The sequence below is a fragment of the Trichechus manatus genome, unplaced genomic scaffold (assembly GCF_000243295.1).
Source record: "Trichechus manatus latirostris isolate Lorelei unplaced genomic scaffold, TriManLat1.0 scaffold00058, whole genome shotgun sequence".
Classification (NCBI taxonomy): Eukaryota; Metazoa; Chordata; class Mammalia; order Sirenia; family Trichechidae; genus Trichechus; species Trichechus manatus.
The window spans coordinates 8,615,235-8,638,998 of record NW_004443994.1 but is presented as its reverse complement, the minus strand read 5'-3'; the positions used below and the strand labels follow the sequence as shown (position 1 = coordinate 8,638,998).

Below are 23,764 nucleotides of genomic sequence, written 5' to 3'. Positions count from 1 at the left end.
TGGAAGTAGATTTCCAGGCCTTTCTTCCAAGGCACCCCACCCAGGGACTCCATAAACACCAAAACCCATTGCTGTCTAGTTGATTCTGACTCATAGTGACCCTATAGGACAGAGTAGAGGTGCCCCGTAGGGTTTCCAAGGAGCAGCTGGTAGATTCGAACTGCTGACTTTTTGGTTAGCAGCAAGCTCTTGACCACTGCACCACCAGGGCTCCAGGGACTCCATAAAATCCAAAAAAACCAAACCCATTGCTGTCTAGTCAATTCCGAAGAATAGCGACCCTATAGGACAGAGAAGAATTACCTCATAGGGTTTCCCAGAGGCTGGTGGATTTGAACCGCTGACCTTTTGGTTAGCAGCCAAACTGTTAACCACTGTGCCACCAGGGCTCCATAGTGCTAGGTAAATGTTAATAATAATCGTAATTCATTATCTGGAGGGTAGTAGAATGTTAGACTCAGGACAGTTGCAGGAAGGGGGGTAAGAACTGTTATTTAGAAATTCTCCCTTTCATAGTAATAAGATTGGACTTGAGATATATTGTACTTAAAAATATAAAAGGGAACTTCCTGTTTCTTTTGAAAGTGGGGGTTGGCTGCTCAACCATTGAAGCAGGGAGTTAACCTGAATTTCAGAGCAACGCGGCACAACTACTGCTGGCTATAGTGCTGAGGGGGAAGGCCTCAGTCTGCCCTCAGCGACCCTAGTTTTAAAAATAAAAAAAAAATTTTTTTTTTAAGATACGGAATGAAAGACTAAGAAAGTCGAGGAAATAGGCATAACAGAGCCACTTTTCTTGTGGCCCTTTGCAAAGCAGAGCCATCTGAGCCCTGTCACCACTTAGCACAGGCAGGTGGCCGAGAAATGTCTGATCGTGGGGGAGGGGTGGGCTCCACGAGAACGATGGCCCCGGTGGCCCGTCGCCCTGCCCCGCTGCCCTTCGGTGGCTCCCCCACGTCAGGTCTCGGCCTCCCGGCCCCGGGCCGCCGCCGCCCTGACGTCGGGCCCGCTGATTGGCTGGCCGGTGGCGGCTGCCCCAGCCCAGGTGTGCGCGCTCAGCCAGGTTGCATTCCAGGCCCGGCGGTTCTGGGTCGGTGGCTTCTGACCGCCTGCGCTGATCACAACTTAAATATCGCCTCTCAGAAGCCATTTCCTTTTGGAATTTGCCCTCTGTTCTGCCTTATCTCTGAGGGGTTTACTGGAATTTCTCTGTTGCTGGGAGTTTGGGTTCTTCCCCCCCACCCCTTTGATGCTTGCAAAGGTAGGAAAGAACTTCCCGATTTCTGTAACATAAGAATGTTTTAAGTTTGTGGGAGGGCCAATTAAAGTTCTTTACAACTTTGCTGGTGCAGTGCTTTCTTCTCTACCAAAAGAGAGATTGTGCTGCTTGGTGCTAGTTAGAGAAATTCCAGTTTGAACTGGAAGGAGACAGAAGGAATAATAGTGGATGTGTTGAAAGTTACGGTCTACTTTTTCCCCCCCGCGAGGCTGTGTACTGTGCCTCAGATGCTGCTTAGTGATCGCGCTAGCTCTTTCCTTTTCCCAGCTCAGCAGGAGGAGGCTGACTGTGGTTCCCCCAAGTGCAGCCTGAAGTGTGGGTATGTCAGCCTCCCGGGGTGATCCTGCTGCTTACTTGGGGGATGCTGAGGTTTGCACTGAAATGGAGATTGCCCCATAGCTTCCTCGCTGAGTAGGGCGATTATGACATTGTGAAGCCATTGTGGGAAACGCATGTTAAACAAGCCATTCCTCTTGGGTCTGTAAGTAATTTTAGGCTCTGTTAAAAGTACACATTCCAGTTTATCAGATTTTCCTGAGAGTATAGTCAAACTTTTACCCTGCTCTGTTCGACAGGATGGAAAGGCTCAGAGGAGGCATCCTGAGGCTAAATGCGATTGGTCATGGGGAATCAAGGATGGAGCCCAGGGCACAATCCTATTATTAATAGCCTCCTTCAGTCATTCCCTCCTCCAGCAGACATTCCTTTACTGTTAGAGTATGCTGTAGCACTCTCATTCTGAGCAATTTTTTTTGGTTTTTTTTTTTTTTAGCTTTCCATGACGCTGCCTAAAAGCTTTATGATTTAATGACAACTCTCTGGTCCGTTTGTCTTTTGCTTCAGAAATAAAGAGAAGAGCGGTAGCCAGCCAGCCTGCCTGGACCACATGCAGGACAAAAGAGCCTTATCCCTCAAAGCCCACCAGTCGGAAAGTTACCTGCCGATTGGTATGTCTTTGGGAGTTTTCGGGGAGGAGGAGGACATTGTGACTCTGGTTTCCTCCAGACTCTTTCTCTGCTCCATCTAGTCACCTAATTTAAAAGTGGTATCATGTTCCATGCCTGCAGGCTTGAGGGCAAGGGTTTTACAGAGCTATTTGCAGATGTGAAGCACTGAGCTAGACACTTTATGTATGCTAGCAGCTAATCCTTCAAGGTGGGCATTGTTATCCCCATTTCATAGCTGAGGAAACTGAGGCACAGGGAGGTTAAGTAACTTGTCCAAATTCACCCACCCAGCTGGTAAGTGGCTGAGCCAGCATTTGAACCTACATTTTCCGATTCCACGCCCATTTGCTAACTGGTCCTCATGACCAATGAACCTTCTCCCATAGCCCCTTCCTGGGCAGAGGGTGGGGCTCCAGGCAGAGCAGCCAGCCAGAGAGAGCCCCTCCTTCCTCTCCATTCTCCTCTCTTGGTAGGAGAGTGAGGGGCTGTGTGGTGCAGGGAACATCTGGTAAGCAATTATATTAGTAGGACAGTGAATGTTTTTCATTATTTTTATAACTGACCTTGCTTGGGACTACAAAGTGGTTTTCCTAGTGCCTCTTTATAAACTACTGCTCAACTTCTATATGGATTATCTCAGCGTCTTTTTCTCCCTTCTCTGCCTCTCTCTCTCTCTTTAAAGCTGGCTGGGATCCGCCCTGGCTTTGAAAGTGACTCAGGGCCCTTTATTCTATGTGGCTAAACACTTCTGTTTCTTAGGGCAAGGTATTATTCACTGTGCTCTAAGCTATGTCTTTCTCTGTTCTGACTGTGCCAACTTTCTTTGACCATAAAATGATGTTACAGCCCAGCTGCCGGCAATCACTGGGATTTGGAGCTGCCCTAGAAGTGGAGTGGGACCCACTCAAACCTCTCAATTGCTCTAGGTTGGGCACGGGGAAATCATGCTAAGAATTTTCTTTTAGGAGTGAAAATTGAAATGCAAAGGCACTATGAGGGCTGGGGGTCTGTCGCTCTAGTTTTGTGTTCTCCACACAGCTGAGCTGTTTCTGCCCCTCTCTTATCTTTCACAGGCTGTAAGCTGCCCCCTCAGTCCACAGGTGTGGACACAAACCCATGCCCAAACTCACCTGTGTTCAGAACGGGCAGCGAACCCACCCTGAGCCCAGCACTGGTTCGGAGGGTCTCCTCGGACATTAGGGTAGGGGAGGCACTGAGGGGCTCAGACAGCCAGCTCTGCCCCAAGCCACCCCCTAAGCCTTGCAAAGCACCCTTCCTCAAGTTTCCCCCATCTCCATCCACTTGGCTCAACTCAGAGGCCCACTACTGTGAACTGAACCCAGCCTTTGCTATAAGCTGCGACAGGGCAGCAAGACTGCCTTCATGTGCCCAGGACAGCTACGTGGAGCTGCTGAGAGCCAGGCAGAATGGAGCCCTGGGTCCCCGGAACTCTGGCACCAGCTACTTGATCCTTGATGATGATGATCGGGTAAGACCTTGGGAGCCACCAGCAGCACAGATGGACAAGGGACAGGAGGACGAGGGCGAGTTTGTGAAGCCCCTCCTAGAGACTGACTCCTCATTCAGGCCCAACAACTTTGAGTCAAAGCTCCTTCCTCCTGAGAACAAACCCCTGGAAACAGCAATGCTGAAACATGTAAAAGAACTGCTCACCAACCACGACCCTAAGGTCATCGCCCAGCACATGCTGCAGATGGACTGCAAGGTAAATGCAGGGGCAGGCATGGTTTCACTTTGGCTTTGGAAAGCTTGGAAGAGGGATCTGTCTGGGCCTCCCTTCGCCTTACCCTTTGAGTACTTTGCTCAGAGGAAAAGTCTGAAGATAACATGGGTGTGGAGATTTATTTAAGGGATGGGAACCGCAGGCCAGGACAATCTTCACCCAGGCAGGAAGCTTGTGAAATTCACCTTGGGCAGCACACGCACGCACGCACACGCACACGCACGCACGCACACACGCGCACACACACTCCCACACACCCCTGGTGTCGGGCGTGGCTGCAGAATCCTTCTCCTACCTGGTGCTTATTTAAAAATTCCCCTCTGGCCATCAGAACAGGTAAAGCTGAGTCCAAAGGACAGCAGATTATAGGTGAAAATGTCATCTCTGGAGTATTGGAGACTTATTTTTAATTTTGTTACATATATTTATTTATATTGTTATCAGAATGATCTCTAGTATAAATAAGCATTTTGTAAGTTATCTTGATTTTTTTTTTTAATAGGAATACTCATTCAATTTAGAAAAATCATAAAATACAGATTCAAAGGAAAAAATTAAAATCACACAAAAACCAGTTTCCTGGTGATAACTATGGTATACATTTTGGTGAATGCAAAAATGTTACATTATTACAAATAGGTACATGTAAATAATTGCATGCATATATGCAGAAATGGCACCGGACTATACATACTGTTCCCAACCCCCAGTCTTTCATTGAACTGTCTTTCCATGTAACTAAATAAATATATGTTTACATCGTCATCATTTTTGATGGGAAGTATTTCATTTAGTTGTGAAAGGCTTTTGTTCATAGGTGGCTCCAAGGCAACCTCATCCTTCAGAGGGATAATTCTAGATCACTGGCATCTCAGGCTGGTGTGGGCTCAGTAGAGGCCTCTGAAGGACAGATCAGGCTTTGCTGTGTGCCATTGAGTCAGTTACAACTCATAGTGAGCCTATATTACAGAGTAGAACTGCCCCATAGGCTGTAATCTTTATGGGAGCAGATCACCAGGTCTTTTCTCCTGAGGAGTGGCTGGTGGGTTCAAACCGCCAACCTTTCGGTTAGTAGCTGAGCACTTAACCATTGTACCACCAGGGCTCAGATCAGGTCTTAGGGAGATTGAAAACTTTTTCTTCTTTAGCTCAGTTAAGTCAATTAGCTTCAAAGGTCACGGTTTGCACAGGAACTGGGTTTTCCTTCCTGGTTCGTGAATCATGCCAGGAAGTCCAGTCTTTGAGCACTCCCCCAGGGAGGTCCCTGGGGAATCAAGGTCTCACAGGGAGGGGGCCTGGAGACTTCCTCAAAACTGTCTTGAGCTTAGATCAGACAGTTGCCAGTTGTCCTGAGAATAAGAACTTGAGGAACTACTATGGACCCCTTAGGAGCTGGTTTATGTGGTCCATGCCTTTGTGTGGGGAGGGGGAGATGGTGGTGAGGGCCATCACTCCTCTGCCAGGTGGGCCCCAAGAAGAGAATCAGGAAAGGGCAGGAGTGGATTAACCAGTAAACACGGTGTGCACCGGCTTGCATTGAGCAAGGTACGCACGGGTTCAATTGTGTTTACTTGCTGATCTGTGGTGGGCAATTTCCCATGGGTTTCACCACATCTTTGATGTGGTTGGGGAACAGGTGAAATTGTGCACTGCAGATTGATGAGAAGGCACAATTGGGCCGGTGCATACCTTGCTTATTGGGTAATCCCGGCCCTGGAAAGGGGATGCATTGGAAGAAGGGCTTGTCCACGTGATCAGCTAGGCGTCCTTGGGCAGGGCTCACAAGTGGTCAGATAATTTGCTGTGGTTAAATCCTTACCTCACTTTACAGTGAGCTAAACCCATTTGGGTGGTGAGAGGATTGAAGATTTGTCTTCCAGCGATTAAATCATGCTGGGCCCTGGATCTGAGAGCAGAACCAAGCCAGGAGGCAAGGAGTGAGATTCTAGTCTAGTGTGAACCTGCCAGGGCTCCCCTATCAGATGCCCATTGTAGAAACAGCGTAATGCCCCCAGCGGTCGGGGGGTACGCCCATCATTCTTCCTTCTGGCGTTAGGAGGAGGTAAGATGCCTGCCTGCTGTCTGCAGGAGGGTCTGGAGCCTTCCCACCACCTTCGGGAGCCATGAAGCCAGAGCCCTAGGCTCTTCTTAGCTGAAGGGCCTGCAGCTGGTCCTCTTTGTTGCTCAGGAGAACCCCAGGCATCAAGGCAGAGCTGGGAGTAGGAGCAGCTGGACTCTGCCCACCCCCAGCCCCCGAGGGCAGAGCTGTGTTTAATCTTCCTTCCTTCTCTCTCCAGTCCACCACCATTTCCTTATTCTCTTCCTGGAACCTCTGGCTTCAGGACTTTGCTAACGATCAGCTTTTCTAAGAGGGAAATAAAACAAGAGCTGTTGTTCCCCACCCCCAGTACAGCAGCAGCCCAGACAGGGCCCCCGGGAGCCCAGAGCAAGCAGGCTGGGCAGCATCTGGGCCCCACGTGTCCTTCCCACTATGCACAGAGCCCAGGACTGGTGCCCCAAAAGGCCACTGGGACAGTGGGTGGTACTGGAGCCACTGCCCAGCACAGGGTCCAGCCCTCTCCCCTCCATCCCACCCAAGGGATTGGCTAGGGCCAGGGCTGGGGTGGGATGTCCAGTGAGTGCTTTACAAATGGATAATGCCCTGGCTTCCCTCGCCCAGTTCCCAGAGTACCTGTCCATTCTCCCAGCTACTTGTCTTTGCTCCCAGCTAGGAGCCAAGGCCCAGTGGTTAAGAGCTTAGCCTCTGGGTTTGAACTGCCTGAATGTGAACACCCCCCTGTACCATAAGGCTACAGGGCCTTGAGAAAGCTACTTTTCCTTTCCAGGTCTTTCTCTCCCCATCTTATAAAACCAGGTTAATAACACTGGCTCCTCAAAGTGGTTCTGAGGCATGAATGAGATGATACAGGTAAAGCCCTCAGCACCCTGCCTGGCCCAGATGTTTAATGTATGTAAATGTTGATTAGCGTTTTGTATTCAGCCTTGACTGAGAGCCCACTGTGGGCCAGGCCAGGCCTTGTCTCTGCCCTGGAGGTGCCGACTGCGTGGTGGGGGGAGGCTCCGGTGGGGTGTGCAGTGATACAGGAATGGGGACCACAGTCCTGGAGGAAACGCTTAGCTGGGAAAGCACGGGAGCTGTGAGGCCTCTGAGGCAGGGCCTCCACGGGGTTGGGGTGGCATGTCTGAGATGAGTTTTGAAGGCTGAATTGGAGTTGACTGGATGAAGAACACCGAAAGCATTTTCCAGGCAGCAGGCAACCCGGGCATGTCAGAAACCATGGTGGGAGGGATTGGTTTACAGAGGCATTTAATTCTGTGGAGACACTGGGGGGCAGAGAGAGAGGATAGGGACGGTTGACGGTTTTCTCCTCAATGTTTTTAACTCCCAACTACTAAGCTGGTATCAGGTTCCTGCCTTCAAAACACTTTACAGTCTCAGATGGACAACAGCAACCTGAAAGATAGGAACCTTAGGGGGCAGTGAGTTTATGTTAATGGGGGAAGAACAATTCAGAAAAGGAGGGCAAGAGTGGTTGCACAACTCTAAGAATGTAATCAGTGTCACTGAACTGTACATGTAGAAACTGCTGAATTGGTGTATGTTTTGTTGTGTATATTCTCAACAGTGGAAACCCTGGTGGCACACTGGTTAAGAGCTACGGCTGCTAGCCAAAAGGTTGGCAGTTCAAATCCACCAGGCGCTCCTTGGAAACCCTACAGGGTAGTTCTACTCTGTCCTATAGGGTCATTATGAGTCGGAATCGACTTGACAGGAACGGCTTTGGTTTTTTTTTTTAAATTCTCAACAACAACAAACATGGTCCTGTGAGGGAGACAACCCCATAAATACACAAGGAGGGCAGGAGAGACAGCAAGTGGGGCCAGACCATCTCCCTACATTTTAGAAGGCCGCTTGGCAACTAGGAGCAGAGTGACCAGGGTCAGGCAGGCCTCTATTAAGGCTCCCCCTGCAACAGTCCCCAAGGCTGTGGGATGGGGAGGAGTGGGCAGAGTCCAGAGATACTCCAGAGCTAGGATGGCTAAGATTGGTGGGCAGAGGGAGGCTGGAAGGCTTCACTGTGGGGCACTTATGCTGCCCTGCTGAGTCCAGCTCATAATAATGCTCTGTAAGTATTAGTCCTTCTTCCAGATCTGTGAGCCCCACAACCTTGAGTATTTCCCCAGGGACCTAATCCAGGCCCTGCAGTGTGAGCTCAGGGCCCCCTTGTTCTGTAGCTCAGTCCTGAGGCATGCAAGTGTCACCTCTGGTAATGCCCCAGGAAAGTGACCAGGGGACTGTTGTCTACACTGAAGAAAAACAGAGTAGTCTCTCTCTCAGAGCAGGGAACATGGAATGTCTGCTAGTGCTTCCAGAACAAAGCTGAATGAATGAAGAGCCTTCCAGTCTCGGCACACAAGAGTGCCTTGACTGAAGGACACCCTGCAGAGGTGCTGGGCTTAGAGCCTCTGACAGAGGGCAGCTGCCTAAACAGAGGAGGTGTATGTGGCATGCACTGGGCTGCCTTGCCACAGACAAGGTGTAAACCTCTTTCCCAAGGTTGGGCCAGAATCTTCCCTCCTTCCACATGGCCTCTGATTCACAACTTGTGTTTTCAAATGGCTTTTGGAATTCTTACGATCGTTCGATCCTTTGCAAAATCCTTGAAAAAGGTGAATTTAGCAGTTGTGTTAGAAAAGGGGAAACCAAGTCTCAGAGAGCATAGCCGAGACCACAGTATGAATTCCACATCCTGTTCTGGAGTCTGCCACTGGATAGCTAATTCCCACATGCCTGTTCCCCCAGAGCTGACAGTGGTTCCTTTGCTCAACCACAGAAGTTAAGGGTCAGGGTTAATAATACTGGCTAAACTTCCAGATTTCTGTGGCCCATTATGGAGACATCTGGACTGCTCATACACCAGAAATAATGATAGTCAAGAGGACAGCTCCACCAGGTTGAGGAGGAAAATTGTCCAGTGTCCTCCATGTGTTAGTCAGGCCCTCGTATCTGCTAGTTGCATTACATCAGGGACTCCAGAGGCATCTTTAACACCGTTTCAGAAATGCACACATTGTTGTAACTATAAATTGTCAACTAATCCTGATTCCCGTAAACTGTGATTACAAACTAGAATGGAATGGGGTGAGATGATAAGATGGGGAGAGAAACAAAGATTTTCTTTAAGGAAAACCTGTCAGAAGAGTGTGTGTGTGAGAGAGAGACAGAGACCTCAGCTTTCAAATCACTGTATATGTTTTTAATAGTTTCCAGAAGCCTGGTGTATTTACTGAGCCCAGGAGAGGTGTAATTATGGGTAATAGCAGCCAGCCGTGGCTGTTAAGTGAGAACATGAATGGCGAAGCCCACAGCAGAGGAAAGCTTGGACGCGTTCCTGCTTTTCCACCACAGGGGATGGTTCCGCTCCACACACATGCAGCCCTGCTGTTGGCAGCAAAACATCGCAGCAGGATCCAGCCTGTGTTAGACAAGGGCTCGAAGAACTAAACTGTTCCCTGGCTGGGCAGAAACACTTACCAAATCTGCAGAGTCTGTAGACCAATTTAGAAGCTTCCCCTCCCCAGTCTTTCTTTTTAACCCTGGATTTTATATTCCAGTGTGTGTACTAAAATCCCCCAAATAGCATATAAAAAACAGTATTTTCAGATGCCACTACTCTAAAAAATAAATGCAACAAGTACAGTGCATCCACACTGTTCCAGTTTAGTGTATTTCTTTTCACATGCTAAATTAGTGATTGCGGCAAGCCCACTTCCTGAACAGTATATCTGAACTTCTGTTCCTGACAGGTTGCTAGGATACTGGAGGTCTCTGAAGAGATGCAGAGGAACATGGGCGTGAGCTCAGGGCTGGAACTCATTACCTTGCCATTCGGACACCAGCTGCGCCTGGACATAATAGAAAGGTGAGCATTCCTGTCGTCTGCATTCCAGGCCCTCTCAGCTTGTCACAGGCTCAGCAGAGCAGCAGGCTTCAGAGGGGAGAGAGGCACGGAACCGGCCCGGCCCAGAAGCCACTGGCACATCACTCGAGGACACTTTTCCCAGAAGGCTTAGCCAGAGGATTCCTGGAGATGTACAAAGAGACTCCACAGAGGAAGTCAGGGAACAAAGAACACGTTTCTGTCCCTGCTGCAGGAGGGGCTGGATGGAGAGAACAGCCATTGTCCGAGGCCGGGCATGGTTTGCCCCTGCAAACAGAAGTCACAAATCCCACCAGTCGGGGGCAGGAGCAGGGGGTTTGGCAAAAAGACAGGCACTCCGAGTTCTTCCTGCCTCCTTGAGCTAAGGTGCCTTTGTCCCTTTGGAGTTTAAGATTGCTTCAGGAATTAAGCGGAAGTTTGTGGGAAAGGTTGGGGAAGGACAGACTCTGAACGTTTTGAGGGTTGAACAAATGGGGGAGGGTCAGAGGCTGGGGTGACTTTGCCTGTGGGGTATGCTCATGTGCTCGGCCCCTACCCTCTTCTCATGAAAAGCTAGGACGTTGGCTGTCCATTAAAACACACAGGTGTGAAAGTTGATCCTTTGAAATTAGGAAGATATAGTAAGGCGTGTTTTTAAGGAAAGAAGCATACACTGAAGTCTCATACTACCACACAAGCTGGCCTTTTTGACACGTCAAAAAATGACAGGTGATTTGCACAAGACCACCTTGTTATCTGGAGCCCTGGTGGCGCAGTGATTAAGAGCTACAGTGAGCTACGGCTGCTAACCAAAAGGTCAGCAGTTTGAATCCACCAGCCCCTCCTAGGAAACCCTATGGGGGAGTTCTACTCTGTCCTGTAGGGTCACTATAAGTTGCAATTGACTTGATAGCAATGGATTACCTTGTTATCTGAAGTTTTTATTTTTTCCAACAGTTTTCCAGTTGCCAGGACTGACTGCCCATGGCTTTCCAGGATGTTCTAGGTGACAGCACTGTCCAATGCAGTTTCTGTGATGGCTGAAATGGCTTATCTGTGCTGGCCATTATGATAGCCACTAGCCACATGTGGCTACTGAGCACTTGAAATGTAGCTAATGTGACTGAGAACTAAATTTTTTATTTTACTACTTCAATAGACACATGTGGCTAGTGGATATCTCAGTCATAGGATGTCAGCCCCTAGAAAGTAAACATGGTGTTTCAAATAGCACGGCGGGGGGAGGGGAGGTGGTGGTGATACAGCTGCTTTCGAGGTTAGTTGGTGATTATACAGATTTTGGTAAAATGACTCCAATGCCACTCTTGCTTTGGCTGCAAAGCCACAGATGCATCCCATAGAAAACACTCAGAATGCTGAACTGAAGACTTCTGAGAGGAGGGAGGTTAAGAAGCAACTGTGCTGACTGTTGTTCAGGCGCCAGTTTCCACTTGCCACTGAGTCAATTCCAACTCATGACAACCCCATGTGTACAGAGTAGAACTGCTCCATAGGGTTTTCAAGGCTGTGACCTTTTGGAAGCAGATCGCCAGGCCTTTTTTCTGAGGAGTCTCTGGGTGGGTTCCAACCGCCAACCTTTTGGTTAACAGCCTGGCACATTAACCATTTACACCACCCAGGGACTTGTGTTCAGGCACATTTGTTGTTTAATGCCTTTGGGGAATTATAGGAGGTCCTACTTCTCAATTTTCCTCCTTTTCCTGATCAAACTTTTTACGATTCTCTCCAGGCACCCCCTTCCTCCCCATACCCCAAGGGCCTGGCTTCTCAGCTCCAGGAACTTCCCCTGTTGGTGTCTGGGCCGAGTGGTCGCTGTTTCCACAGAGATGAGTTTACACTTTCCCATTCTTCATGCCATACCCTTCAGCCTGAAACTCCCTATGCTCCAGGCCTAATGAACCCAAAGCTTAATTTATCAGCATCACTAGGTGTGCTGGGGAGCGTGTGCTGGGCTCTCTCGGCTGTCTTCTGATTTTCCCTCCTGTCAGCAGCCACTTCTTCCTTCTCCTGATTGCTGCTTGGCTAGGATCTGGCTCCTTAGCTTGTTTCCCACCCAAGGCTGGCTTGTGGGATCTACCTACTAGAACCTGGGTGGTGGTTTTATTGATTACAATGTATCTACTAAATAAAGTTCAAGGTTATAGGGGTCCTGAGGTATCAAATGGACATCACCTTCTTGGGTTGAAGAGTCAAATACAGATTACCTTTATTCTTAACAAACCACCTCCCCCATTCCAAGCACGCTGAGCTGGAGGCGTCCGCTAGCATTGGCATGCCTCTCGTGTGCGGCCACTGGAGCAAGCTCACGCCAAAGACTTGCCACCCCACAGTGGTGCACACAGGAGGTTTAGGCAAACGCTACTTGAATGAATGGATAGAATTACCCAGTTAACCACTGACACACCAGGTTTTAAAGGAGTTGAGAACCTGTCTTTTATTAAGGGCCACCAACCCATCGCCATCAAGTTGATTCTGACTCTTAGCGACCCTCTATGGCCACTAAAACACACGAAAAAAATACTGAATAGTGAATGAATCCATTGAATGCAACATGGGAAGTTGGTTTACTTTTAGTGAAAAGAAACCAAAAAACCAAACTCATTGTCATCGAGCCGATTCCAACTCATAGCGACTCCATAGGATTTCTAAGGTTGGAAATCTCTACAGAAGCAGACTTTCTCACATCTTTCTCCCGTGGAGCCACTGGTGGTTTCGAACCGCAAACCTTTCGGTTAGCAGGTGATCGCTTTAAAAAGAGACATCTAAAATGTTTCACTCAGTGTTAGTATTTTGAAAACAGATGAAAAAACTCTTCAGTAAATACAACAGATAAAAATATATGTTAGGCCACACACACATAAACACCTTAAGTCTATAGTATGATTAATTGAGAAAGACAAGAAATCAGGAAAGGGAAAAGACAGGCTTAAGAAGACCAACAGGCAAAATGAAGCAAGATATAGAGGGAGAGACAAACACATTTATTGTAACAACTACAACTTACTAGGTGCCTACGAATGCCAGGCACTTATTTATTTTTACACACCCACACAATCTCTGTTTCTCACAACCACCTTCATTCCCATTTTTCAGATGAAGAAACTTGAGGAATGGGGCAGTTAGGTAACAGCCTATGGTCACTGCGAGTAAGCACCATACATACATACATACATACACAAACATGCTCAGAGACAGCAGACAATAATGCTTGTTACTCATTTAACAAGCAGAAAAACTAGTAATGCTGGGCGCTAGTTGAATCACTGCCACCCTTTGCTTAAGGAAAGAGAGTGTACGCACGAGCAACATACCTTGGCACGGAGTGAAGCATGGCCGTGGAGAACATGCTTAGCTTCAACTTTCACGACAATGGGGCCACAGAGTTTCAAACGCATGTTGTATTTTAGTGGCCATAGCTATGAATTGGGGCTTCACCTGTAGCACTTGCACCACAGCCTGGAAGACATTTACTGGAGTCGATGCTGACGTAATGCAGCCAACTCCCCTCCCCCACCAACAAAGGAGACTGCTCTCTGACTCCGTTAATATTAGTTCCGTTACCATGTAGAGAAAAGATCAGTCTGCATCCTGTCCTGGGTCTATGAGGCTGACCCGTGTAGTTCAAGATGAGAAAAGGGAGGATTGTTGGAAATGAGATTTAGATTTTATTAGGGTCTGGCAGTACAGGCACATTCTGGCTGGTCAGCTATTCAGTCTTTGTCCACATCTCCATTCACTTTCTAGCCTCTTGACCAGGGCGCAGAGACCCATCCTCAGCTTCTCTTTCCTTCCTTTGTTCTCGTGCCCCTGTTGTCTTCCTGGGTCAGGCGTCTCTTCTTATTTTCCGGCCCCATCATTCCCCAGTCCAGGGGGCTCAGCAGAGTGGCCAAAGGCCCCCAGCGGGAGGGATTCCCAGTGTGTGTGTGTTGGGGGGTCTGGTGTCTTGGACCGCTTGTGGTGGGGTGGGGGTGCAAGGAGCCATGTGCACTCAGCAGCTTCATCCCGGGAGGGTCCTCCTCATGCCCTTAAGTCTAGGCCTGAACTTGGCCCGGTCGTGTTCTTTGTGACTCTGCACGACGCTCTCTCTGAGGTCCTGCTGCAGCCAGCCTGGTGAGGGACAGTGTCTCTGCTGAGACCAGCCATCCAAACCCTCTGACCTGCTGGCACATTTCAGGGTGACAGCAGCAAATAGTGCAAAGACGGCCCTTTTTGTGATCAATTTGGTCTTTAGTTTTCTCTAAGCCCCATTGGCCAGGGGCCTGACCGCTGATCTCCTCCCTCTCAGACACAACACAATGGTGATCGGCATTGCGGTGGACATTCTGGGCTGCACGGGCACTTTGGAGGACCGAGCAGCCACTCTCAGCAGGATCATCCAGGTGGCCGTGGAACTGAAAGACTCCATGGGGGACCTCTATTCCTTCTCAGCCATCATGAAGGCCTTGGAAATGCCGCAGGTATGTGCCCAATTGCTTTGCACGGCCCCTTGGGCCTGTGCATAGTTACTGTTCTGTAAAGAGGTTTACAAGCTCACGTGTGTCAAATCACAAACTATTTCAGTCCATCTCGAAAGGTAAACTGAATCTCAACGAATGCTTTGATTACAAAAGCAAAAACCAAACCCACTGCCGTCTAGTGGATTCCGACTCATAGCAACCCTATAGGGCACAGGAGAGCTGCCCCACAGGGTTTCCAAGGAGCACCTGGTGAATTCAAACTGCCGACCTTTTGGTTAGCAGTTGTAGCTCTTAACCACTACGCCACCAGGGTTTCCACTGCTTTGATCAGGAGGCAACTAAGAGCAGTGTCCCAAGTATTCTGGCTCTGTTTTTAAAAACAGTGGGTAGTACCTGGCAGCCCACACATTCTCTGTGATGTACAGGAAGGGGAGTCATCCTCAAGAATAAGCGATGTCCCCAAAGAACCAATCAGGATGATGCATTAGGGTAAAGCGTGTTGCGTAGGAGACTGGATCACCGCGCGTGGGCAATTTGGGGGAATGTCTGGGAAACCAAGACACGGAGGGAGTTTCTGAGAATCCCTAGGGTGGTTTTTCTTAAAATGTGGTCCTCGGGTCACCTAAAACATTCAAATTCAGATGCCTGGCCTACCTGCCATACGACTCCCTAATTTCTGTCATTAGTTTCTGAAGTCAGGCATTTAAATTTATCTGCTTTGACAGGGTGGGGTCAAACATGAAAATCTTATTTGAAATCAAATGGGTCTCACAGAAGAAAGTCCATCCTGTTGTCTCCTTGCTCACAGTGGGCCCTCCCTCTCTGTTCTCCCAAGCCTAGGGGCTTTGAGGACAAGGTTATAGTCCTGCAGCTGAATCTGCAACCAGTAACTCCAAAACCACTGGTCATTGAACTTGGCTGTTTCATACCCCTGGAGTGTACCCAAAATCCTGCCAGGAATTTGCTTAAAATATAACATTGCCACTGGAGAAGACAGCTAGTCACATGTCCTGCAAGTGACAGCATGTTGGAAACACAATTTCCCTGCATTAAAGCAAGATCACCTTAAAAATGAGAAGCTGAACAGCTTCGTGCCTTTTAGGGGAGGGGTCAGCTCCAATTATAACAGGAATTTGTGGTGGTGGTGGGGTCAATTCCAATTATAATATATTCCAAGAGCTATAACCAAAAGCCTTTAGCTTTCAAAATCTTTAAGGTATACTGGAATTTTGTAGGATCAGTATTTGAAATCAGCAACTTATAAATTCAGAAGTATTTTCACGATGCCACAGATTTCTACTATAATAATAGGACATTCAGGAGTCATAAGGTGTTTCTAATTTTCACCATGTTTTTTTTCCTATTATCCAAAACTGCCTGTCACGCTGAGGGCTGAGCTAGCAGGCAAAGCTGACTATGCAGCCCTCCGGCCCAGAGCTTCCTGAGAAGTAAAAGGAAGCATTTTGTGGGATCATTTTGTGGCTGCCGTCCATGACATCACACTCAGTGGTTAAGGACTTACTCCAAACCACCTTCACATGCTCTAGCAGCCTCAGACTCTTCCTTTCCAGAGTCCTCCAGGATATTCAGGGCTTGGGTGAGCTAGGCCGCTGCAAGGGAGGGAAATGGGCAGACCTAGAAGGCTGGCAGGCCCAGGGGAAACCCAAGGTGAGACTCACGCCACTTCCAGACATCATCATCCAAACCTGCCCATCTACTATAGCCACATGGGCCTTCTTCTCTCAGCTCAAGGAGTAAGGGCTTCTTTCAGAAAGGAGGAAGCTGCAGGGACAGAGAGGGAGGGGAGCAGGAGGCTGGGAAGACAGGGCAGCATGGTGTGTGGCCAGAGGAAGACCAGCCCCACAGCTTTTTCCTCCCAGCAAGTCTGCAGGTGCGAAGCCCTTCTCACCTTCCTCTTGGTGTACACGGGGGGCTCCTAGAGGCCCAGGAAATGAATCCCAGCTCTGCCACTTACTAGCTGTGAAGCCTTGGCCAAGTTGCCTAATCTCTCTGGGCTTTTTTTCCCCATCCTCTGTAAAACGGGGCCAAAATACCTGCCTCTTAGGGCTTTTGTGAGGATTAAATCAGATTCCTCGAATGAAGTACCTGGTGCCAAGTTGGCTTTCATTCTCTAAATATTAGTGTCGTTCCTCCCTTCCTTGTTTCATGAAGAAAACAAAAGATACTTAGGCTTGCTGGTTTTATGGTGTGAGTGGGGGATCCTTTGTCTTATGGCAATCACCAAACCAAAAACCCAAACCCATTGCAATCAAGTCAATTCCAACTCATAGCGACCGTGTAGGACAGAGTAAGAACTGCCCCAAAGGGTTTCCAGGGAGCACCTGGTGGATTCGAACTGCCAACTTTCTCGTTAACAGCCGTAGCACTTAACCACTATGCCACCAGGGTTTCCATGGCAATCCCAGTCAGCTGCATATATTGGTGTTAAGTCATCCCAAGGGAAATGACAAGGAATGAGGAGTGGCATCATAGGGTCTGGGCAATCTTCTATGTGTCCCAGACATTACTTACAAGTAACATTAGCTTGCTTTACATTACATTCCTACATTCTTCCATCAGAACAGCCTTTAGGGAGGACAGCTGGCAATGCCCATCGACATTTAAAGTACATATACTCTTTGATCCAGCGTTGCCCCTCCTGGAAATGCATACTCCAGGTATTTCCACACATGAACACAATGGCAAAAATCTTTAACTGTGGTAATTTTGTAATAGCAAAATATATGTAAAACTCTTGTCTATAGAAGACTGACTAAACTGTTAAAGTGGAACGCTCTGCAGACATTTAACAAAATATGTATCATACGTACTAAATGGAACAATTTCCAAGTAAGGAACAGTGAAGTACGTACGGTATGTCTCTCTGTGTGTACAGATACACACATACATATAAGAAATTGGTAAGAGGAGTTGTTTCTGAGATGGGCCATTAGAGGGAAGGCAGGAAGGTGGGGAGGGGGAAGTTGGACATGAGCTTTTCTCTGTACACTCCTTTGAACTTCTTTGACATTATTTTACTATGTCCATTTGTCACTTATTCCAAAATTAAGCAAAAAGGTAATTTTGAAGAGAACCTTTTCCAAAAATGATAACACCTTGCTTTCTTCCAGATCACAAGGTTAGAAAAAACATGGACCACCCTGCGGCACCAGTACACCCAAACCGCCATCCGCTACGAGAAACAGCTGAAGCCCTTCAGCAAACTCCTGCACGAAGGCCGAGGTGAGCGGCAGGGCAGTGTGCACAGCCCCAGTGGCTGCTCCATCGGTCTCTATAAGCGTGTCAGCTCATATCTGTTCTGGTTTGGGCAAAGCATTTCGCAGGGCTTTTCTCTGCACTGTTTGCCGCAGGTTTGTAGTGGCTAAAACAAGACACTGGCTGCCAGTTGCCTCATTCTGTGCTTAACTTTGAGAAAAATATGATAAGGAAAACTTCCCTCCTTGTTTTTCAGAGTCCACCTGTGTTCCCCCAAACAATGTATCAGTCCCGCTGCTGATGCCTCTGGTGACCTTAATGGAGCGCCAGGCTGTCACTTTTGAAGGAACTGACATGTGGGAAAAAAATGACCAAAGCTGTGAGATCATGCTGAACCATTTGGCAACAGCCCGACTCATGGCGGAGGCTGCGGACACCTACCGGATGAATGCAGAGAAGATCCTGGAAGGTAAGAGCTGTTTTTTCTAAGCTGCTCTTTCCTCTGTGTTATAATTGAATAGGAATGAAGGAATAAAAGACCAAGTAGGAAAGGTTAAGGCATGGGCGTTCCATTTCCTATATGATTGATCCATTACTTCCTCTTAATTCCTAACAGACTCAAATCTCCTGTTTTTCCTTTATGTCTTCTGCTGTATCACTGGCGTAGAATGAACAGAGAGGAAGGGTCAAGAAGGAACTGGTCAGCTTGCTTGTTGGTATCTCTGATAAGCCCTACTAGAAAAGGAGACGGACCAACACTAGGAGTTGGAGTTTTATCTAGACTTCATTTCCCTGCATCCCTGGTCCCTCCCTGTTACACTGGTGAGCTCCCTGGAAAGTGTTGGGCAGAGCCTTGTATAAAGTGGCTACAAGTACTGTGGTAACAGAAAGCAGCTCCCTCAGCTTGATAAACATTTATCACAGCCCTAATATGTGCCAAGCACTGTGTTAGATGACTATCCTCAAGGTGCTTACAGGCAACGGGAAGAAACATACATTTCAGCACACGGTGGTATGTGCAGTGAACCAGGGGAGCACTTAGGAAAATAAACTGATCTGGTGAGAGATGTGGGGAAAGAGGAAGCATCTAGAAACAACTTCCCAGAAGTGAGAACACCTCCACTGACTGGTAAAGGACAAAAGAAGGTAGCCAGAAAACTAGAGATGGGGATCCCAGTCAGAGGGTACACTACAAGCAAAGGCATTAAGGTGAGAGAGCTTGGGAAAAAGTGGGGAACCTCAAGTATCTGGGTTTGGGTTCAATGTAAAGTGTGTCAAGAAATGGCCAAGTAGGCTGTAGAGGGAGCTTTGGGAAGGGTCTTTCCATGAAAGACAGTGGCTAAGGAAAAGCCAGTGAAAGGTTTTGAGGGAGGACATCATACGGTCAGATTTATGCTTTAAATTACTCTGGTGTCTGGCGGACATCTGGAGGGCTGAAGGCTTGTAGGCAAGAAGACCACTCAGGAAGAAAGTGCGAGAATGAATGCTTTACCAAGGCGGTCATCAGGGCTGTTTTTCCCTTGTTATATAATTTTTTAAATTCTTCAAGGGCCTGCAGTTTGACCCACAAGGTTAAGAACTATATGGGCAGGAGAGGTCTATTCATTTCACCCCCTGAAGAATGCTGTTGCATCAGAACCAGAATTTGGAGACTGGAACAACTTGCACTGTGTCTGCTGTAGGCTTACGCACCACATACCTGTTTCATTTTTTTCCTCAGAAAAGTTCTCCAGGGTTGGCAGTGTGGGACTCAACCAATGAAAGCACAGAATTCAATTCAACAGATATTAGAATACCTACTTATATAAAACCAATATATTATACTGGTTGTTGCACAAGCCACTATATTAGGATGACTTTTGAGAAAAGTGTGTTTTAAGTTGTTCTTTAAATGTTTATCTGATGGTATTTCTCAGTCAATCCTGCTACAGGTTTATATAGCAAGTTCCCATTGCCAGAAGTGACTGTGACCCAGTAAGGGCAGAGATTTGCTTACCAGCATATCCCCAGCACCCAGCCCAGGGCAGCAGCTCTAAGCATGACTGAATGCAAGTCATCATCTGGCCTCTGGTTGCTTACCTGTCAAGGATATTCTGGCATCACAAGGATGGATGGACTAGGAGGCTTCTAGTGTCCTCTCTGCCACCAAGATCCTGTGATCCAATAGTGGAAATACATTTAATGACAGAGGAAACTACTCCAGAAATAATAAAGGATGAGAATCACAACCCCTTACGACTCTTTGGCTAGAGGTTTCCCCTTCTTAATAGACTTGCCTGAGCATTCCTGGCCTAAAGTAGACCACATCTCTTCTTAGATGGAACAGAACAGAGTTGAGAAACAGACCCACTCATACGGCTGTCAATTGATTTTCAACAAAGGTACCAAGGTAATTAATTCATTGGATAAAGTAATCTTTCAACAAATGGTGCTGAACTACTGAATATCCATACGCAAAAAAGGAATATCGATCCTTACTTCATACCGTGCACAATAATTAATCCAAAATGGATCATAAACTCAAAACATAAGAGCTAAAGTATAAAGCTTCTATAAGAAAATATAGGAGAAATTTTTGGTGTCCTTGGCTTAGGCAAAGATTTCTTAGGACACAAAAAGCATGAAACATAACAGAAAACATTGATAAATAAAAATAAAAAATTTTTGCTCTTAATATAAAGGCAAACCACAGACTAAGAGAAAATATCTGCTAAATATATACCTGATAAAGGACTTGTATCCAGAATATATAAAGAACTGTTACAACTCAATAATGAGAAAACAACAAAGTTTGAATAGACAAAATATTTGAATAGACACTACATTAAAACAGGTATACAAATAAGTACAGGGAAAGATGTTTAACATTATTAGTCATTACCCATTGCCCTTGAGTTGATTCTGACTCATAGTGACCCTATAGGACAGAGAACTGCCCCATAGGGTTTCCAAGGCTATAACTCTTCATGGGAGCAGACTGCCACATCTTTCTCCTGTGGAGCGGCTGGTGGGTTTGAACCACCAACTGTTCGGTTAGCAGCTGAGCACTTAACCACTGTGCCACGAGGGCTCCTATTAGTCATTAGGAAAATGTAAAATAAACCACAATGAGATACCACTATACAATCACTATAGTTAAAATAATGGCAATACTAAGTGCTGGTGGCATGTACAGAAATTGTTATCTTCATATGTTGCTAGTGGGACTATAATGTGGTACAGCCATTTTGACAGTTTCTTCAAACGTATTTACCATAAATCTGTTGCCATCAAGTCAATTCTGACTAATACTGACCATACAGGACACAGCAGAACTGCCTCATAGGGTTTCCAAGGCTGTAATCTTTACGGAAGGAGGCTGCCACATCTTTCTCCCACGGAGTGGCTGTTGGGTTCAAACTGCCAACCTGAGAGCTTACCCACTGCGCCACCAGAACTCCCTATATTTACCATACCAAAAAAAAAAAAAAGAAAACCCAAACCCACTGCCATCAAGTCAATTCTGACTCAAAGTAACCCAATAGGACAAAGTAGAACTGCCCCATAGGTTTTCCAAGGAGCAGCTGGTAGATTCGAACTGCCAACCTTTTGGCTTGCAGCCCAGCTCTTAACTACTGCGCCACTAGGGCTCCGTATTTACCATATGACCCAGTAATTCCACTACTAGAGAAATGAAAACACATGTCCACACAAAGACTTGTACACAAATGTTCACAACATTATTTATAATTGCTAGAAACTGGAAACAATCCAAATATCCATCAGCTATTCGATGAACAGATAAACAAAATGTGGTACGTCCATATAACAGAATACTACTCAACAATGAAAAGGAATGAGTTACTGATAACAAGCAACAATATGGAATAATGTCAAAATACATCATGCTAAATTAAAGAAGCCAGACACAAAGAAGTACATATTATACAAGTCCACGTATATGAAATTTCTAGAAAAGGTAAAATAATGACAGAAGGCAAATCGGTGACTGGCTGAGGTCTAAGGTAGGAACCAGGATTGACTGCAAAGAGGTACCAGGGAAGCATCTAAGGTGACGGAAGTGGTCTAAAACTAAAACTGGTAGTGATGGTTGTATGACTGTATAAATTAACTATAATATACTAAACTGTATAATTAAAATGGGTGAATCATATGGCATGTAGATTATACATCAATAAAGCTGTAAAAAAAAAAGAAGAGGTACTATGGACACTCCTTCCCACAGCATATGGCTTGTCCACACAAAGTTCATTCTATCTTGTTTTAGTGAGTTTGTTGTTCCTTCTCTGAAGGTGCTCAAGTCCTTGAGGGTGGGCTCTGCCCGCCCTTATACAGAAGAGACCCTCTATTTTTCTTTGGGGGCACTTTTTAAAGTTCTGAGAGATGAAGTTCATTTTGATCCTACTTTAAATGAGCAAGGTTTTGGTTGTTTGTAACACAATGTTTTGGCAGAACTGTACTTTTTTTTTTTTTTTTTCCTTACTAGGTTTTCTGCCAGATGAAGAAATGAGTGAAATCTTCAAGACTGAATTTCAAATGAGATTGCTATGGGGCAGCAAAGGTGCACAAGTCAATCAGACAGAGAGATATGAGAAATTCAATCAGATTTTAACTGTACTCTCACGTAAATTGGAACCTCCTCCTGTAAAGCAGACAGAGCCTTGATAAATCTCCAGAGAACCTTAGGATATTCTTTCAAGCTTCTCCGGTTTCTTCTTTGGGAGAGCTTATCATTTGATAAAGTAATAAAGTACAAATCTGACAATATACAAGCTTTTAGTATCCACAGGATATTAAACATGTAAATTGCACAAAACACACTTACTTATTTATGAATTGTTTAAAATTACTACTGATTTTAAATAAATGATAATTTATTATTAAAGCAACTGTTGCCAATATTGATCAGCAAATTTTAAGAGAACACCTAGCTTTGTTGGCTGGTTTCTTTCTATTATCACTGTATTTGACCATTTTTAGTTTTTAATTCCATGTCAGATAAGTGTAAATAGAAGAGTTTTTTTAAAAAGCATGACACATTTCAGAAGGTATCAGTTGTATGATATTCTTTAAATATGAAAAATGTAAATAGTCATGAATGAAAATATATCTTTTTGTGAAATAATTGTATCCAGTCTCTTTTTACAACTTATCCTAGTACAGTAATTCTACCTCCTCGCCTCTTCCCTAGACACCATATTCTGAGAATATACCCAAATGAATAAAGGAGTATTAAAAATTCAAGGTTTCTGGATTCATAGACAGAGTGAATGGTGAAACAAAGTAGAGTTGGCTTCGGAAGACCTGGGTTCAAACTCAAGTTCTGGAGAGTACTAACAAACTTCGGTGAAGGTAATCTCATCTAAAGAAAAAAACAAAGTGGGACAAATAGATAATACAAAGTAAACCACCACAAATAAGACCAAACTTATCATCAATAATCATTCTAAATGTAAATGACTGAAACTGCCAGTTAAAAATCAGATGTCAACTAGATTTAAAACAAAACAACCTTATGCTGTTTACAAGGAACACAGATAAAGCATAAAGACAAACAAAGATTGAGAGTCCGTAAAAAGTCCGGAGAGTTGAGGGAGGGAAAAGGGTGTGATTTTTAACGGGAATGTGGCAGGCTTCTGGGGTGTTGGCAATGTTTTATTTCCTGACTTGGGTGTTGACTTTCTAATAACTTAAGCTGCAGATTATGCATTATTCTGAATGTACGTTTTATAATTTTTAAAAAAATTTTTTAAAATATATGTGATACCTAGGAATATTTCTAACAAAAGATGTGGTAGAACTTTGTGGAGAAATTTTTAAACTTTACTTTAAAAATCTGAAAAACACTAAGAAAAATAAATGGAGGCAACATGCCCATGGATGAGAAGATTCAACATCAGAAAGACATTAACAAAAAAAAAAAAACAACCCGTTGCCATCGAGTCAATACCAACTCACAGAGCCCCTACAGGACAGAGGAGAACTACCCCAAGGAGCAGCTGGTGGATTTGAACTGCCAACCTTTTGGTTAGTGGCCTGAACTCTTAACCACTGCGCCAAGAGCACTCCAGAAAGATACTAGTTTTCCTTAAAATGATCGATAGACGCAATGCAATTCTAATCAAAATCCTAACAGGATTTTTCAAGTAACCTGATAA

General features: G+C 46.0%; 1 protein-coding gene across 1 annotated transcript; it reads left to right on the top strand.

The window, feature by feature from the left end:
* Positions 1–1,042: 1,042 nt before the first annotated feature.
* Positions 1,043–23,546, top strand: BCAR3 (BCAR3 adaptor protein, NSP family member). Its single transcript, XM_023733458.1, has 8 exons — positions 1,043–1,261; positions 2,123–2,226; positions 3,300–3,952; positions 9,800–9,915; positions 14,219–14,390; positions 17,522–17,633; positions 17,863–18,075; positions 22,093–23,546. Exons 2-8 carry the CDS (start codon positions 2,166–2,168, stop codon positions 22,269–22,271), a joined length of 1,506 nt encoding a protein of 501 aa, XP_023589226.1. The 5' UTR covers positions 1,043–1,261; positions 2,123–2,165; the 3' UTR covers positions 22,272–23,546.
* The last annotated feature ends 218 nt before the right edge of the window (positions 23,547–23,764 follow it).

Excerpts from the sequence above, each read along its gene's own strand:
- BCAR3 (XM_023733458.1), top strand. The coding sequence starts at position 2,166 with ATGCAGGACAAAAGAGCCTTATCCCTCAAAGCCCACCAGTCGGAAAGT. Across the intron at positions 14,391-17,521 it reads AGGCCTTGGAAATGCCGCAG|ATCACAAGGTTAGAAAAAAC; the intron begins GTATGTGCCCAA and ends GCTTTCTTCCAG. Across the intron at positions 17,634-17,862 it reads ACTCCTGCACGAAGGCCGAG|AGTCCACCTGTGTTCCCCCA; the intron begins GTGAGCGGCAGG and ends CTTGTTTTTCAG.